This window comes from Ambystoma mexicanum, chromosome 5p (assembly GCF_040938575.1).
Source record: "Ambystoma mexicanum isolate Mex_15411 chromosome 5p, UKY_AmexF1_1, whole genome shotgun sequence".
Taxonomy (NCBI): domain Eukaryota; kingdom Metazoa; phylum Chordata; class Amphibia; order Caudata; family Ambystomatidae; genus Ambystoma; species Ambystoma mexicanum.
Window position 1 is genome coordinate 729,766,022 of NC_090930.1, and position 18,991 is coordinate 729,785,012.

The following is an 18,991-nucleotide window of genomic DNA, read 5'->3' on the forward strand; positions in this document are numbered from 1 at the left end:
TCGCTGCGTACCTCCTAGCGTGCCGTTCCGGGCCGCAACCACAAGGGCCAGGCGGCAGAGATGGTGCCCTGGGGTGGTTAGCAGCAGTCAGGTGGAGTGGTGGTGGTGTCGGCGCCCAGGGCCTGGTGTTCAGGGAGCAGGATTAGGGTGGGCACCCGATACCTCCCCCTCCCCAGGCAGGACCGACTTGTCCGGAACGTGAGGCTTCGTGGGACTGAGTGCGGTGCGCTCAGTCTCTGTTAGTTTCTCACAGGGCACAGGGCAAAGGAGATGCACCACACTCAGGCCAGACCGGCGGGCTCCATCAGCTGAGATGTTTGGCGGGAAGGGTCCAAGGGACCGCCCGGAACTCCACCACCCGCACCGCAGCAAGGGAGGGCAGGTCCACAGGTGCCGTCTCTACTCGTTGCAGAAGGGCTGACAGTAATACATTGGCGGTCGTCAGCCCCCACCCAGCGTTGTTGTGAGCAGCGGGCCGCAGCTGCAAGACACCTCGTTCCACCTCTTCTGGTCGCGTTTCAGGGCAGGAGTTGGTTTGGGTGGTGCCCCAGCTCAGCAGGATGAAGTTGAGGTTCTTCAGTGGGCAAAAGGGTCCATGTAGAGAAGGATTTTGCAAGGATTTCAAAGCCCTGGTCGGAGCCTCTCGAGCAGCGGCCATTTTAGTTAGCTGCACAAGAGCGCCCCCACAAGGCCACTTGTTGTCCACAGACAAGTAAAAACCCCACAGCAACCAAATACACAGTGGTGATGGCATATAAAGATCTCGTCACCTACATCAGATTAGGCTCAATTACAGCGACAATCAGAAAGAGAATAGTTTGTCACCACTGTACCATGTTGAAATAGAAGCAACAATTTCAGAATGGGGTCACATCACTGAACGGTAATTTCAACCAGAGAACCAGTAGCACACGACACATTCTCACTCCAGTGGCCACAACCATTCCCACTGGAAAATCTTCAGGTGACCAACCCCACACAAATGTGACTTACTAACCAAGCCAGTAATTCACTCCAAGATACTGCAATACTGTCCCAGTGCTCACATCACATGAACTCCCACCACTTACCCATGGCTACACTGTGGGAGGCGTACCACCCACACTAGCCATTATATCCTAACCACTTGTCAAGATAGAACACAATACCACAATTTGACACTGCAAGTCAGCAAGTACAGAGTACATCAATCCTAACAAAGCATGTTGGATTGCACACTCACAATGCTGCAATTGCTAAAAAGATTAAAACTAAAACGTTGCACTTTCCACCAATACATCAGCACATATCACAAACATTTAAACATGCTCTAAAACCCTAAAAGTCCTTGTTGCTTGGGGGCGTGGCTAACTAGCAATGTGAGAGGCTGGAAGACCCTGGAGCTCCCGCAGATCCGTCTGAATACTGAGAATGCCCGTCGGCAGATTGCACGCAAATACAACCAAAAAGAAGGAGCAGCTACATGAAAGTGAGCGCCACACAACGTGCCACGCCAGGTCTGGAACCGACCTTCAAGGATCAATATAATTGCAAATTAAAAGTGCTAGGATCTTTACGGCAGCCCACCTAAAATGGCTGCCTCGGAGAACAATGTCCGCGCAGGTACAGTGAGGCACCTACCAATAGTGGACAAGACTGAATACAAGAAGAAACTGCCTGCCACGGAGCGCGGTATGTGCCAGGACCAGCTGCTGCCACAAGATGACCACCAATACGCGGAACACAGATGTGGCCCGAGCCGCTCGAAGGATCGCATAATACGGTCCTGCAAGCTAGCAGTGCGGGCCGTGGGACGGAGGGAGGTCTGATAGACCGTTGCTACATCTCCCTCCCTGCCAATAGCAGGACAACACCACAGAAGGCAGTGATAGCTGCATGACCAAGATAACCGCTGGCACGTACCACTGAAACATAGATCTGTATAGCAGGACTCATGCGGCCCCAAACAGCGGCACTCAACAACGGATCGCCCGCCGCGTGAAGGCGCTCAGACAGAAAGTGGAAGTGGAACAGAACACATGAGAACCGTAAGTGCAAGCAGGCGGCAGCGGGGGAACATGGGGAAGCCCAAATAATCACAGACACGGAGCGCTTCAGGCAGCAATAAACGAAACGCATGGCCTCGCCAAGGGCAGCAGAGGGACCCGACCTAGGACACTGTAAGGCACAGATCCAACACATCTGTCCCAGAAAGGACTACGGAACCAAGGCCATAAGCCACAAAACCTCAACAAGCAACCGCACTGACGGCGCAGCCTGCTGGCTGATGTAAAGGCCTCTGGCTAGTAGCAGTGAAGCTAGAAATCAAGAACTGTATTATGCCCGCCAAACCGCGCAGCCCATAGAAAATGCCAGCAAAGGCAGGGCTAGGTGACGGACCGTGTAGTGAGGGGATCAAGGCTGGCATAGGGTGAAGGGTCGCCCCACACGGTGCCCCACTTCCGCCCCATATTGAGAGTGGGAAAGGCCTGACAGCTTGGAAAATAGCAGAGAGGCCCCAACATATGGGAGCCAACGCAAAGAGTGAAACGTCTGGCGCTCGCAAAGCGCCGTAGCCCCCGGGTAGAAGAGGCAGGATAAGTGTCAAAACCCAGGCCTGGAAACAATAAACAGACAAACACCATAACTGGAGAGAAAGAGATAAGAATGTACTTGCTACTCATGCATATAGAGCCATTGCACTCCGTAAAAGCACCAACAGCTGGAAATGCAGCCTTGCCCAGGCTTGTGCAGTCAAGTGCCCTACAAACTAAGCTGAGTGCCACCGAGCCGGCGCAAGGCTGTTTAACAGAAATACGGACCCTGAATACCGAAGGCAAGCACATTGAGCAATACTAAGATGAAATCCAAAACCAAAGGGAAACAGCCCACGATGGAGGAATACACTAGAACACCACTACCAACAGAAAGAGCCAGGAACAAAGAGAGAAACGCACAAACAGAGACCACAACATCAAGCAGCGAACAACAGATCCTGGAAGCGATAGAGGAAAATATGGGTCACCTGGGAAACTAAACTAGAAGCAGCTATGACTAGCCTCAAAACGTCGCTTGAACATAAAATTGACACAGTACAAGTGGACGTGAACCTACTGCGACAGGACGTGAGAGCAATAGCAGAACGCACAGGCACGCTGGAGAAAGAAGTGCAATCAAACACCACTGCCTGCACGACTAATGATTCTGATATCCACATATTACGCCAGCAAGCGAGCAATCTGGAAAATAGGGCTGAGGAGGCCAAAGGACGGGCTTGAAGAAACAATATACGCATAATAGGGCTCCCAGAAGGTGAAGAGGGATCAAACTCCACAGACTACATTGAAACCATGTTGCCGCAAGCAATAGAAGCTCACCGGGCATTGACGTGGAAACCGGTGCCAGGAGCCCCTCCGAGGCCGATCATTGCCAAAATATTAAACTATCAAGACTGGGAAAAGATCCTGGAATACTTCTGAAAAGGAGGCACGATACGTAGGGCGTCAGCAGCAACAACAACATACCCGGACTACACACTTCAGGTGCAAAGACGCTGACTAAACTTCGGAGCGGTCAAGAGAAGATTACGTGAGACCAACTACAAATATATGCTGATGTACCCGGCGAAACTGAAATTATTTCACAAGAACAGAGCCTTGTTCATCGAGCCCCTGAAGAAGCTATGGATTGTTTGGATGCACAGAATGGCCCGATGGAGACGAACGACCTGCGAGAAGGAGGAAGCGATAAGTGCAGTGGCGCCCACCAAAACTGAGGTGCTGTATAAACAATGACACTGGGACTGGAATATAGATCTGCACATGGTAGCGAGAACACAGGCAATGCATAAGGCGGGCAGAGCATATATAAGCATTAATGCGGGAGATACACAGAGCCCAACCCACTCCCCATTAGATAGACTAGGTAGATTGCCAGTAGTGCGGCAACCCCCTGCTGTGCCCTTCGCACCGGACTAGCCGGGGTAGGACTAAATGCGGGATGGCCTGAGATGCAGGGATGGAGCTGGGCAACATTTGGGGTTGGGGAGGATGGGAAGGGGACGGGGGAGTTGTTTATAGAGTTTGTTAGGGAACAAGCTTGTATCCAAGCGCTGCTACGAAGGAGTTGGAGGGCATTGGAGGACAGAGGCGGGATGTGAGATGGGAGACCTTAAAATAACAACCTGGAATGTCAGGGGACTCAATAGTTACCTGAAAAGAAACAAGGTCATGATGTACTTAAGGCAGAAAATAGACATAGCCCTGCTACAAGAAACCCACCTCACAAGCAGGGAATGATACAGAGAAAATGGAAGGGGACTATTGTTGGGGCAACGTATATGCCAGGGGGTAATTACCTGGATCACGCCACACGTACCCTTTCAGTTATTACAGTCCTCAGTGGAGTCAGATGGGAGAATAGAGAGCTATGTATCAAACACATATGCCCCGAACCAGGATACAGTAGCCTATTTCAGGGCCCTGTACGGTAAAGTCAGCTCGCACATGGGAGGCGCAGTTATATGGTGTGGAGATTTCAACTACACGCTAGACCCCAGGGTGGATAGATGAGATAATAAACTAAATAAGCCTACCTCCGCCGCCAGGACACTGAAGACTCTGCTGGGAGACTTTGGGCTGGAGGATGTGTGGAGATCGCACCACCCACGTGATGGACACTATTCACACTACTCAGCCCCACAAATGTTATATACACAACTGGATTACTTGTTTGCCAACTTGGAACTCATCAGAGAGATACCGAGGTCTGAATATAAAGCAAGGGTGCTATCAGACCACTCACCTTTGATCCTAACATGGCAGCATCAGCCCCCCCCAGAGCTAAGATCCCAACGTGGCGGCTCAGAGCCAAAGCGCTGAAAGATGCAGAGTTTAGAGAACCTGAGGGAAGAGATAATCGAATATTTCGGAAACAATACCGGTAGCGTAATATTGGAAAGCACCCTGTGGGAGGCATTTAAGGTAGTGGTCAGAGGTGCAGCAATATCAAAATCCAAAGGGCTCCAACGGGAACTAATAAAAGAGTTGCAAAAACAGAAACAAAGCTAGAAGCAATGATGAATAAAGGGGCTACTTCACGAGAGCAGGCCGAAACTATGAGCCAATTATGACAAGAATGTGGGGGATACTGGGAGAGACTATGTAACTTAAACAACAATAAATATATAGAAAGGCAACACAGGGGGGGGAGGAATAAACCAGGATGGTTGCTGGCATGGTCATACAAACATGTATCCCCCAGACAAGCGATAAGGAAGATAAAGGGAGTAAATGGGCAACCACTAAATACCCAAGAGGGTGTAAATGAAGGTTTCCTGGAGTTTTATCAACACCTATATGAAGATACTGGAGAATCAGACGAGAATGAGATGAGAGAGATACTAGAGGACATCGGGCTATCTAAACTGAGTCTGGAAGAGAGAGGATCTAGACACCCCCATCACATTAGAGGAGCTGGAAATAGTGGCCAGGCAACTACCAACGAGCAAGGCCCCGGGGGCGGACGGACTCCCTAGTGAGTTTTATAAAACATGTAAGGCAGAGGTGCTCCCCCCGCTACTAGTGATGCTGAATGAGGCCTTCAAAAGAGGGAGACTACCACATTCCCTGAGAGAGGCAATAATTATCCCGCTTCTTAAACCAAACAAGCCTAATACAGATGGTGGATCATACAGACTGTTATCCATGCTAAATCGGGATAGTAAAATACTCACTGCACTGTTAGCAAATAGACTTAGATCATGGTCATAGATAACCTCACACATCACAACCAGACCGGATATGTTCCGGGCAGGAGCATAGCCGATAATCATAGACGGCTCCACCGCGTCATGGAACAGACCTAAGGAGACGCAAGCGAAGTGGCGATTGTCTCATTAGATGCGGTGAAAGCCTTTGACTTGGTGAGGTGGCCCTGGTTGATGGTGGTCCTGAAAGAATATGGAATGGGGCCTGGGTACCTGAGATGGGTGAAAATGGTGTATAGCTTGCCACTTGCCAGAGTCAAAACGGGAGCAACCATTTCGGAGGAATGGCTTCTCAGTAGGGGCACTAGGCAGGGAAGCCCATGGTCACCCATGTTGTATATTCTTGCACTGGAACCCTTAGCAAAATATTTGAGGCAGCAATATGAAGGGGTAAGTATCTACACCAGAGAGGGCCCGCAATCACTGTATGCGGACGACATGCTGCTGTACCTGAGGTATCCAGAGGAAAACTTGCAATACATCCTAGAAGTGATGGAAAAGTTTGCATCATTCTCCGGTATAGCTGTTAACCCTAGGAAGTTGTGTATATTTCCCTTAGGGAGATACAAAGGTATTGCGAGAAATAAACTGCCAGTTCTACAAACACCCTTGGAGACTAGAACATTTAGATACTTAGGGATTGATATATATCACGACATAAAAGAGGATTCTAAATATAATACGGAGAAAGTAGTAGCCAATATCGAAAACAGTATGAAGTTCTGGGCTAAACTCCCTTTAGCTATGCTGGGAAGACTAGCATTGTTGAAAATGGTGGTACTGCCCAGGCAATTGCACTTCTTTGTGAACATCCTATACATGCTGCCCAAACGCTTCTTTAATGGGCTACAGAGCCTATGTAGAAGCTTTATCTGGCGTAATACCAGAAACAGGGTTGCCCTATGGAAGCTACAAAATGCGTACGAGCAAGGAGGCATACGGTTACCCAATTTTGAAATATACCACCTGGCCGGCCAACTACAGTACGTGGCCAAGTGGTTAACTGAAGAAACAACAGCAGAGTCCAGACTGCTGAGATCCGAATGTACACCCTTCTTCCTGAAAGAACTAATATGGCTGCCCAAGTCTGAGTTGAAAGGGAGATCTAGACTGCTGGAAATGGGATGGCAGATATGGCGCAAGGCGTGCTGGGTCATGGGAAACCCGACCTCATGCTCCCCCAAGGTGCCGCTGGTGGCACTAAGAGCAGTGGATGCACAACTAAGGAAGATGATCCGTAGACACTGAGAATCAGTGGGCATAGCGGCACTGGGAGATGTTTGGTGGGACGGGAAGGCACTGGCATTCAAAACACTAATGGAAGATACTGGAGTTCACCCCGAGCAATATATTATCTACATTAGACTGATAAAGCAGGTAAGAGCCACTTGGTCAGAAATAGTACTAGATGATCAACCAGACTCGGCCATAGAGACACAATATATGATATCGCGGAAGGAAGGCACGAGGTATTCGGATATATGAACTAGTAATGGTCCAGGGTGGGGAAGGAGGTGACTCAACTGCGGTGGGAATGGGAGAAAGATGCAGGGGAACCTATGCAGGATGGGCAATGGGAAAGAGCACAAAAGGTACCACAAGAAGGTGTCCAGGAACGCTAGGTTGCAACAGATTCAGCCATATGCGACTCATAGGGTGTACCTCTCAAAAGATAGCCCAATTTAAGAGCACAGAGGTACAAACATGCCTCAAATGTGGAGAAGTAAATGCTGGGATGATACACATGTTTTGGGCAATGCCCGGAGATTAGAAAATTTTGGGGGGAGGTCACCCATCGACTCGCTGACAAGGGTATTGCATTGGATGTGGAATAAGTATGGGTGTGCATGGTGGGACAATTCTCTAGACCACGTAAAATGAAACATGTGAGTAAATTTAAAGATTTGGCTTACATCTTGGCCAAACGCAGAATAGCTATGGGGTGGAAAGCGAGCAAAAGACCCAAGATAGAGGTGTGGTGGCAGGACCTTCTGAAATGGGTGGAAGCGGAAACGACAATATGGTACGAAACAGCATATGGAGGGGAGGATGATCAAGAATAAGTAGAGGTGCGAAGGAGTAAGCTGCCAGTGGTATACACATGTTAATGCATATGATGTTGAATATCGTCACGTTCACTGTCAGGAGTGCTGTGGAGTTTGTAAATGTTAAAACAATAAAAAATTTTTTTTTTTTAAAGTCCTTGTTGCTTCTGTGCAACTTGGCACCTGAAAATGCCTCAAACATATTGAACTTTACAGAACAGCACGACTACATCAACTCTTAAAAATGCATTGATAAATACCTAAAAGTCCTTGTTGCATATGCAAAATAAGTGCTGTGAAGTCCTCAAAATGTTAAATTCTAAACATGTTATTATTATTATTATTATTATTATTATTATGCTAGGACTAAACATCAGAACGCACATATCTAGCACAACTAAGACAAATGTGGTATTTGGTGGTATTTTCCCTTTATAACACATGTTGTACTCACAACCAGACATGTGGTTTTGCAAAGTGCTCAAAATATTAATTCAACAATGCAACAGCAACACTGACCATAGCAATACTTTCAACACAGGTAAGCACATTAGCATGATATAAATCTTTTCCACCATGCCATGTTAAATAATGTCCATGCTGCTGTAGAGCAGTTATACCTGCCAAGTACACTGGAGACAGCAGGTAGGGCATGCTTCTTTATTCCTGGTCTTCAAGTCAGGTGACATCAGGTACATCAATTACAGGAGCTATGAAGGAAGCTCAGGAAGGGAGCCAGCTGACTCCCACCACCCAGGCTACATCATGGCAACTGCCTCAGGTGGAACTCAAGCATACCCAAACATTACAGCACTTATCCAAAGATTCCCCTGATGACCTCACACAGGCAGACACCACGAGCGACAGGGACACATCAGGAAGCAAGAGGGAAAGACAGATCTAACAAGGGGAAGGCAGATAGTAATACCAGATCCTAACAGCCATCTTCGTAGGGACGACATTGGGAATGACTGCTATGGAATGGCCAGTGCCGGTACATGCACCAAAGAGACCACCCTGCATCCGACTTCAGGACATGGAGGGCACAGGCAAAAAAATCTGTAGATTTGTAAGCTGCATGTCTGCTGCGACTTACTTCAATGAGAGCCAGTTACGGGCTCTGTGATGAATACAATGGAGTCATCATGGATTCCAAGGTTGTGACCTCCTCACATGTGGCATGGTGACAGCACCTGCTACCTATTCCTAACCCGCGGTGCGGCTATCTGAGGGAGGATCACATGGGAGGAGTGGACTACCGGCAGGCGTCATGGCTTCATCCGACAAGAAACAATATACTTCCCCTTTTCTAATACCCAAGACCTTGATAGCCTATTGTCAGCTGTTTGTACCCCCATGTAGAGGAAGTAAAGAAGCCGCCTCCCAATATTCTGTAGGTCAAACCCCCATCTATGTTCCAGGATGAAGGAGTTGAATCGAGGTGACAGGAGACCAAAACACAATGTGCATACTAGTTGTTCTACAGAATTACCTGTGCGCGGGATATTTAAAGATGGCAACCGCACTACTGAGGGTGGCAGTGCAGGAGAAAACATCAGTTTCTATGCAGAGGCTTTCAGGTGCAGGAGACGTATTTGTGTGGCAGAGGAGACGCCAAAGTAGAAGGGGAACACACTGCGCAAGCAGGAGGTGCCATGGAGAGACTGGGAGCTGCAATAGAGTTCCTGGGCCATAATGCTCAAAGAAGCAGCGGTCTCCATACCAGGACCTGAAGGGAAGCAGGCATGTCACCACAAAGCTGCGAGGGAAGCAGGAAGGACATCTGCACAATCCAGAGTGGAAAGCAAGCACAAGAGCAAGGCTGCAGAAGCGTGAGCAGGACAGGAGATGCTGGAGAGAACCAGTGAGTCAACCCAAAGCAAGTGGGGACCACAGGGCAGTCCAGCGACCGAGCCAACAACAATTTGAATGTTATGAGATAGAAAATACAAAAACTACAAGAAACTTGTTTGACTGCAGAAAAGGCAAAATACAGAGATAAATCCCAATAAGGTACGGATGTAAAAGATGCAAGTGGGGGGCAAAGAGTCAAGAACGGTATATGCAGTTTTGGTGATAAAGAGGAACTTTGAAACACATAAGAAGTCCTGGCAGGAGAGCACACCAGCCAGCTGGAATTGCACCAAGTGTTCTGGCAGGGGAGTACACAAGGCGAGTTGCAAAGCTACAAGAAATACCAAAAGGAGGACAGTGTTTGCTGGACAAAAGAGACACTTGTATTAAAGAAAGACTTTCAGAACTTGTTGCCTAACAGGAACATTGTGAATCCAGGAGAGACACAAAAGGAACTGTTAGTAAAAGAGACCTGTTATTCCATTTAAAATCCAGGGGAAGGGAACCAGCCTCTAGGTCCAAGGTCTTTCACCTTGCACAACCTTTTTGTTGGAGCTATTCTAACTTTCAGTTGAGAGCTCTTTTTTGCCAACAGGTTGAAGACATTTCCTTTCACACTTTGCTTTTTTTTTTTTTTTTTTTTTTTTTAATAGTTTGAGGGTCAGGATAGGACATTTAGACAAAAGGATGGCTTTTCAGTTATTAACAACCTGACACAGACAGATCCTTTGTTTTTCTTTTTAGGTATGGAAACTCCTCTTTAGAATAGGGTCAGAGAGGCATTTTCCCAACCCATTTTCATTTAAATAACAGTCCTTAACCAAAAACATGACAACTTTGTGTCCGGCTTTCATGTCTGACCCCCTCAGAACTCCCACTCACTTTTCTGTGAAATGTCACAAATCAATGTGTACGTATGGTTGTGGGCATCACAGTGTCCACAGACTTCTTGTGAAACCACACTTCCTCCATCACTCCATTGCACTCAATTTGGTTTCTTTAAACACATGGCTAGAGATAGAAGTGTAGCTCTGGGGTACGGTGGGGAATCCAGTATACCACCTCCACTGATTGCAGTATAGGTGGCACAGAGACTCCTCGTCCCTCATCCTGCCTCCGACAGGTCACTGTCACACGCTAAAGGGCAAAAACTGCTGAAATGTGGTGCTGTGGCAGACCAATAGAACATGTGCCACAAGTGTGGTTTCCAATAATATTACGGTCAGGATGGGGTTGGTATATATAATTGGAATTAGGGGTTTATCCATTACTAAAAAAAGCTAGATGTATCTAGGAACTATCCAAGCAAATGGTGTGGGTATGTGTCAACTATATGGTGACTATATTGTGACAATGCTCTTATTTCTAATTGATACACTGCTCTTCCTTTGGATCTCTGCTCTGAATTCTCAGGCATATATCGCCTGGTAAACTTCTTTGCTGCCAAAACACTGTTTCATGATTATAGCATCCAGCACGCTTCTTTTCACCAATCACAAACTCAAATATATGGCACCCAGGAGTCTTCTTATATGATCACAGTCTCAGGGGTTTAACATTCAGCTCATTATTAGCAAATCATCCCTAGTTATAGTGCCTAGTTCACCTTTCTGCTCCAAATGATATGGTGCCCAGCTTCGCCCATCAGCACCCAATGTTCAGGGATATAGTGGACATCAGCCACTCTTGTGCGATAGATATAATGCAAAACTCATTTCAGGGATATGGTTCCCACCTCATTCTGTAGCAGTCAAAACCAGAGTAGCAGGTTTCAGTGGATGTTGTGAATGTCACAATCCGGCAGTAACGGGTGAATTAGGTTTGCAGTATGTGCCGATAGTGTGCCCACTGCCGTGGACAAAGTAGTATTTTAAGAACTCTGGACTGTAAGCAGTACAAATGCAATTTTTTGTTAAAAGAAAAGTTATTTTGGAAAAACTCTCTATTAGAAGAGGCAACTGTGCTGCATACCTGGCAAAAGAGGTTGTCCTGCGAGTCCCATCGGCGTCATCCCAAGGTTATTCATTGCTGTTGCCCAGGCTGTTGGATCAGAGATGGGTAGCCCCATTGGACTGGTATCTATACCCATACTTCTCACACCGTCACCTGAACGCAAGACAGATAATGTGATGGTATTGAACATAGGTTGAACATACAAACTTTAATTATTTTCAAATTACTAAACGTAATCTGCTAAATGTTTCATATCAGCAATTCTGTTTGCCAAGAATAAGTCGGCCCCATAATAGAAAAACTGCAACATTGGGATATTACATATAGCATGACAAATTGGAACTGCGGCTCATGGAATTTAAATAATTGTCACAATGGTTTGCACACATCTGATTGCGCCACTCATCAACTAATATTCTTGTGGGGCTTCAGAGAGTAGCATGATATAGACTTGGCAATGTCGCTCAATCCCGATGGCTTTGATTATTATCCAAGTCTCATGCGTTCATTCAGACCTTGGTTGATTATTACAACACTCTAGACCTTTCCAGTTAGTAAATAGTTTTCATGCTATATTCTCTTTGTAACCTTGATTCATTCAAAAATGACAAACATAAATAGGTAATGTGTATGTTCTGTTCATCCATACTAAAGATCTTATATAATAAATATAACACCTCCAAGATGTTTAACATGAATGAACACAATATCCATCAACCAAATAATAGAGGCTAACAATAGCAAATATACATTTCTTATTTTGTAAGGGGATACAGTGTCCAGTTGTGGATAAATGCACAACTAGGCAAATTGGATGGCAAGATACTTGTGAAACACACAGATTTTCAGTTGTAGACTTGAGGAAACCCAGAAGGGGCAAAAACATGTGTTGGCACACAATTAACTAGCAACAAACTGTAAAACAATTTTCTTGTAAACAATGTTTGTGTCATTATTGAATAAATCAAGATTACAAAAACCAATCCTCCTTCTCCCCGTCACACCTGAAGAGGTTGCCAGAGTTGTCCGCTACATGAAGGTCTCTTCTAAACAAGTCTCCACTTGGACCAAGAAGGAAAACATTGGCACTCTTGCCCCTGCACTCGCTGACTTCTTCAATCACTCTTGACACTGGATCTTTTCACCTCCTTCCTTAAGTACTCCCTTGTGCACCCACTCCTGAAAAAACCTTCAGCAGACCCTACATGCCCTGCCAATTACCGCCCTATCTCCATCACACCCTTCCTGGGGAAGCTGTTAGAGAAGTTGGCATTGCCCCATCTCAACTCACACACCGAACCTATTGGTGGTCTCCGCAATCATCCATCTGGATTCCAAGCATCCAGAGGCACGTAAACTGCTCTTCTGAACACCTGTGAAGAACTGCTTGCATCTCTTGCCTCCAACTCCCCAGCTGTCCTCATCCGTATCGATCTCTCCTCTACCTTTGACACAATCAACCATTTCATCCTCATACAAAGGCTCCACGATACCCTTGGTATTTCATAAAGGGCATTGGATTGGCTGACATTCTTCTTAACTGACCGTTCTTCCCAAGTTATCCTGGGCACCTTCTCCTCTCCTACTTCCTTCTGAGGGTTCTGTCCTCTCCCCTTGGCTCTTTAACATCTATCTTGCCCAGCTTGCATGCCTCATCTCCTCCTTCTCTTCCAACTTCCAGTGTTACACAGACGACACACAGCTCTATTTTCAAACTTCCTGCTGACCCTCTTGCACCCTCCATCATCCCTGACTGCCTATCTGCCATCCAGTCCTGGTGCACCTCCAACCATCTCTGCCTCAATGCCTGTAAAACAGAGATCCTTCCCATCGGGACCCCTACTCCTTCCTCCTTCCCTTCACTCTGGCCTTCTTCCTTGGGAACCCTATTTCTTCTTCTGAAGCCAGAAACCTTGGAGTCATCTTCAACTCCTCTCTCGCCTTCCTCCCTCACACTCAGGACATTGCCAAGAAGTCGCACTTTCAGCTCTTCCTTCTCAAAAGAATTCTCCTTTTTCTCACTTTCCCCCATAGCCTCAATGTTACCCGAGCCCTAGTTCTCCCTAGGCTTGACTATTGCAACAGCCTCCTCCTGAATCTAGCTTCTTCCACACTGCGACCCCTCCAGCTAATCCAGAACAGGGCAGTGAGACTTATCCTTGGCCTTAAGCCCAGGGACCGCATCTCTCCTGCCCTAAAAAGTCTTCACTGGCTCCTGTTTGCTGCACGGATTAAATTCAAATCCTTCTGCATCATCCACAAGGCAGTTTGGGAGCGGGGATCACACTATCTTCAACTTCATCTTACTAAATACTCTCCCTCTAGACCACGTTCCACTGGCACCAAATCTCTGTGCATAAAGTGTTTTGCTAAACAAAGGGCAGGTGGTCAATCACTTTCCTCAGCTGGCTCCCTCCTATGGAACAGCCGCCCCCTGCCTCTGCGCCTTGAGCATCGCTTTCCTAAATTCCGAAAGCACCTCAAGACTTTCCGCTTTACCTCCTCCTTCCCTTCAAATCTCCCCTGCTAATCCCACAGTTGCTGTGATTGGTGTCTGGGACCCTAATGCATCCTCGGGCCCCTGACCTCCCACACCCATTGGCCCAGCTCCTGTCTACCCAGAGTACTTGCCTTGGCACACCCTCTGCCCTGGAGGTTTTGCACTTACTTTCAACATGGCCCCAGGCCGTGTAGCACTCAATAACCCAAGCACTTCATCTTGCTCAATTATGAGCTCAGACTCCCCAACACATACGCCCTCTGCCTTCTTCCTTGCTGCACTTGCACATTCTGAATACTCATAAGGCATAGTAGGTTTGTCATCTCTTCCTTTTCCCTCCACTGCTTCTATAAAATATTGTGTTGTAATGTATATCACTCGCTTGTTCCCTCCCCTGTCCCTGTGGGTGGTTTGAAACAGTATTTTACTTGCTGTATAAGCACCTAAAGCAAATAAATAAAACACGAAAACTATTTACTAACTGAAAAACTAGAGTGTTGTAATAATCAACCAAGGTCAGAATGAGCACATGAGACTTGGGCGATAAAGGTCAGGAATGTACATCCCTAAATGAAGTGACATCACAACCCAACAGATTTCAATACAATATTGCATACAGGATAGCCGGCAAGGCATGTCAATGGGCTAATGAAACTACTGCAGACCCAATGGTCAAACATTTAAATCTCTGCAGCAATGATGCCCCGTTTATCTCTTCCAGTGTGAGGAAACTGGGAGTATCATTGGCTTTTCACTGTAAATGTTTTTAGGTTTTTCAAAATAATGAAAACATTTGCATCCTTTCTTAAAATGAGAAATTCCGTAGCAGTTAAGTCACAGGTTACAGAGTTACACCAAATCCATGTCAACATACATCTGCTTTATGACTGCTCAGTGAGTATTCCTGCTCCAGCTAATAATCAATGACGTATTCCACAAGAGGGGGAAAATCTGAAGCAGGCATTACACATTTGGTGGTCTATAAAATATACTTTCCTTGCTCAGGGCATCAATTATGCAAGTGTCCCATGTAAATTTGTCTTTGATGGTGGCAATGATATTGGGGCAAGCATTGACACCAGATACTCAGACGATTGGGGATTTCTATATTTAAGTAATCGATATACCAGCTTTGTTACTCAGTGATTCATTTATAGCATGCAACCTTACAAATGTTTAGATGTTATGATAATCTGTGCCTGCTTCAAGCATCACTATTTGGTGAATCTGAAGTATTATCCCAATTATCGGTTCAATTTGTATAAGGAACTGTTCTTAGAAAAGAACTTTGTGATTGGTCGACCAGAATTGGGTCATAGAACTTTATTTCATAACCCCTTCATCAATGGCGCAACATTCTACCATAGACGCTGCTTAGGCTAATGTGGGTGACATGATAAAGATGAAAAAGTTACTTACCCCTGCTAATGTTCTTTCGACGGGATGTTCCTCTCATGCATTCCTCATCTTTTTTTAAACATTTTTATTTGGTTTTTATTGAGTTTCCAAAGTCACACTGTTCACAGGTAACAAATGGTTTATCATGTAAATTTACAATAACGTGTCGGAAGAATGAACAAACCAGTTATACAAGTTTATCACTGTGATGCTGGAAATGCATTGGAGGGACAGGGCCTCCCTGTCCTTGTCCTGTAGTCCTTTTTCATTTGTGTTCTGTATTGTTTTCTGCCCAGGAGTCCATGTGGGACTCCTGGCAGTGCAGCTCTTCCTGTTTTTGGTTTGGTCTACAGACCCCTGGGATACCCTTATGGCACCCATGGGTGGGGGTACAACCCTGTGCCCCTACTGTATGTTTTTGGGCACCTGTGGGTGGCTCACAGAGCAGGGTATGGGCTGGTGGCAGCTCCATGCTGAATTTGACAGGTGCTCAGAGTATCCTCCATTTTGGGATACCCAGGACATGCCATTGGAATCAATTGATTCCTCATAGGCCTGTGGCCTCTTGCTTTCTATTGCCTATTAACTTGTTTTCCCAAAGTCCTGGGAAGCCCTGACTCTGTCCCTTCCCCCTGACTGGCTGTTGGGTGGACGTTCCATATATGGTGTTGTTGTGAAGTCCTGGCCAGACTTGCTGCAGCCTTCCCAGTGACTGCATGTTGTGGGTACACCCTGTGGATGGGACCTGGGTGAATGGAGTGTGTGACCAATATGCACTTCTTGTTGTGGATGTCTGGTTGCTGGTGTTCGACACAATGACTGAGACAGCCCTACCTGAAACTGGTATGAAAGCAGTGTGTAGTGTTGAATGGCTGGGTACTTGTCCCAATACACATTCCTTGTTGTGAGTGTCTGAGAGGGAAGAGTATAGCCTGAATGCACTGTATGCCGGATTGGCTGACTGCTGAATGCCCTTCTGAGTGACTGGTTGCTAGAGTGTGACTCAGCAGAATGAATGAGTGATCAACTAGTCTATCTGGGGGACTCTCACTGCTACAATTCGTTCAGAAGCTGAAGTTGAAACTGACGCTTAATCTCGAAGCCGAGCCTGAAGAAGAAGGTTGACTGCCGTCTCCCTTCGCCGAAAGCCAGCGAGACTGATCCAAGAAAGGACCTGGTTAGGCGCCCTCTTCCCGTGCTTCGAGGGACCATCGAGCACCGCTAATCTTTGCCGAAGCACCCTGGAAGTCAGACCCTCGAAAGGCTGCCAACCGGAGACTGGGACTGCCGAGGAGAATGAAGATAAGCACCGGACATTCCGTTGACCGCTGTCGACCAGGGTTCACAAGTTTGCTGTAACCGCAGGAGGCCCATCGAAGCCGTGTTGCCCAGAAGAGGGGACCGCTTGATGCCGTGCCGCCGACGACCGGAGCTGCACGCTCCTTTGCCTAAGACTTTTGATTCACGGACGCGCTCGTCCGCATCGCTGCCCGCCTTATCCCACCGGAGAAGGCCAGGCCGTCGACGCGTCGAGGAGCATCCGCCGGTGGGTTTCCCTACCACCCAAAGACCGTAGAGATGCCGGATGACTCGACGTCCTTGCTGGGCCACACTTCAAACTCTTTGCGGTCCTGAACTATCAACATTGAAGTGCCACGCACACCTCTTCCCTGCAGGACGTCTTCGAATCATCGTTGACTAGCACTGCTGGGACCGAAGCTGCCGCCTTGACGCAGAGTTCACTTTCTTCGAGGGATCTCGACGATCCATGGGTCCTGCTTTAAAGGGAGCTGCCCAAGAAGGATCTGTCGACGACTCGACCTCTGCTATTCCAGGTACATTGGGGTGGTAGAAACCTTATAAAAGGAAATAAGACTTCTAGAACAATATATGTACTGGGCTTCTGATATATCTTTACTCTACAGGTTGCCCAGGTGGGGGGGGGGGGGGATCTCCACACACAACTGTGTCTAGTGGTGGGGGCCAGTATTCTGACAATGGTTCTAATCAACTGCTTTCCTCCTATGTCTATTGTTGGTTACCTTTATTAAGTGATTTGTCTGACATTTAACCAGAGTACAGTTGATGCACTTTAATGAAATCTGCTAATAATTGTGGTACCACTTAGAACTGTGTATATTTGCCATTGTAGATTAACTGAGCACAAAGTGAGTTATTGTGATTGTGTATATAACCTTGAACCTTATCTATATAAAGACTTTGTTTTAACTAATAGTGTGTGGACATTCCTTTGTGGGTGCTTGGAGACTACACTGTACTTAAGAACCAGCCTGCATCTCCTCCTACAAAGCAAGGTCTTGATTGCTCGTCCATTGCTACCGTAATAGAGAATCTTGGCTGGGGTCCTCTGTGCCTCTCCTCTACCATATAGAGAGCAGAAGTACAGACCCCCCCCTTCCAGTCTTTACAACCTCTACTTACAGTTCTATCGAACCAGCCCCCCCCCACCAGCCAGTCTCATTTCACCTTGGATTCAGACGATCAATATCATTTTTGTTAACATTACATAAGGGATCTTTAGCATATTCAAGCACGTGTGTCAACATGGGTGGATGAGCCCAGCCTACAGACATTGCATTGAAGTTCACCGCTACATGTGGTGTCTCATTGTACATAACGTGCACGAAAGTCAGCCCACTCTGTTTCAATTGAGCCTTGGTCTCCATGGATGGCTGCGGTTAGGCGGCCCATGCGGTATACATTTATAACTACGTTTACCCATTCAGCTTTCCTCGGGAGAAATGCTCTTTTCCAGAACATGGTGCAACAAGCCCTTTCAGCAAGGAGCAGGCCATGCGTCATCTTCGTCAATTTGGTGTGTTCATCATCCTGCTCAACTAAGCCAAACAATATTAGCATTGGTACTTTCTTGATCCAACTAAGGACTTCATCCCAATATGACTGGACCGCTATACACCCCCACCAAATATGCCAATGGTCGGCTTTCATCCCACAGTTATGCCAACAGAGGGGACTCGCTCCTTGGTACATTTTAGCCAACCTAACCGGTTCATATTGCCATCTGTAAAGGAATATTATGCCATGAAGGTTGTATTGAGAAGCAATACATGTTAGTGAGGTTCTTCTACATATGTGGAGCCAAGTGTTCAGTGATATTTCCCTCCCGAAGTCTCCTTCCCATTTCTCCCTCAATTCATCAGATGGGGATCGCTCTGTTTCTATTAGAGCTCTATAGAGTGTGTCTATTAACCCCCTAGTGCTGGTGCCAGTGTCTAGTACTTTCTTAAAGGGTGTGAGCTCTCTTTGTAGTTTGTCTTTCCAGATTTCTCTGGTCATGACCCCCTTTATTTGTAAGTATAGGAATATTAGAGTGGTCCGAGCCTCAGCGCTTCCTCAAGTTCCTGTACGATTAGGAAAGATCCTGCCTTCCATAACTGACCTGCTCTTTCTAGCCTGGCTTCGTACCAATCTTGGTATCTCGTGGGGTCCGGGATGGCATTACAAATTCCTAGT

General features: G+C 46.8%; 1 protein-coding gene across 6 annotated transcripts in view; it reads right to left on the reverse strand.

Annotated features, from left to right (window-relative positions):
* ENOX2 (ecto-NOX disulfide-thiol exchanger 2) overlaps positions 1-18,991 on the reverse strand; it is a 2,107,113-nt gene that overhangs the window by 1,336,911 nt on the left and 751,211 nt on the right. For all 6 annotated transcript variants that reach the window (XM_069613111.1, XM_069613112.1, XM_069613109.1 and 3 more), the window contains one exon: positions 11,617-11,751. In XM_069613111.1, the coding sequence (XP_069469212.1) occupies positions 11,617-11,751 (135 nt within the window). The remainder of the gene's footprint in view (positions 1-11,616; positions 11,752-18,991) is intronic.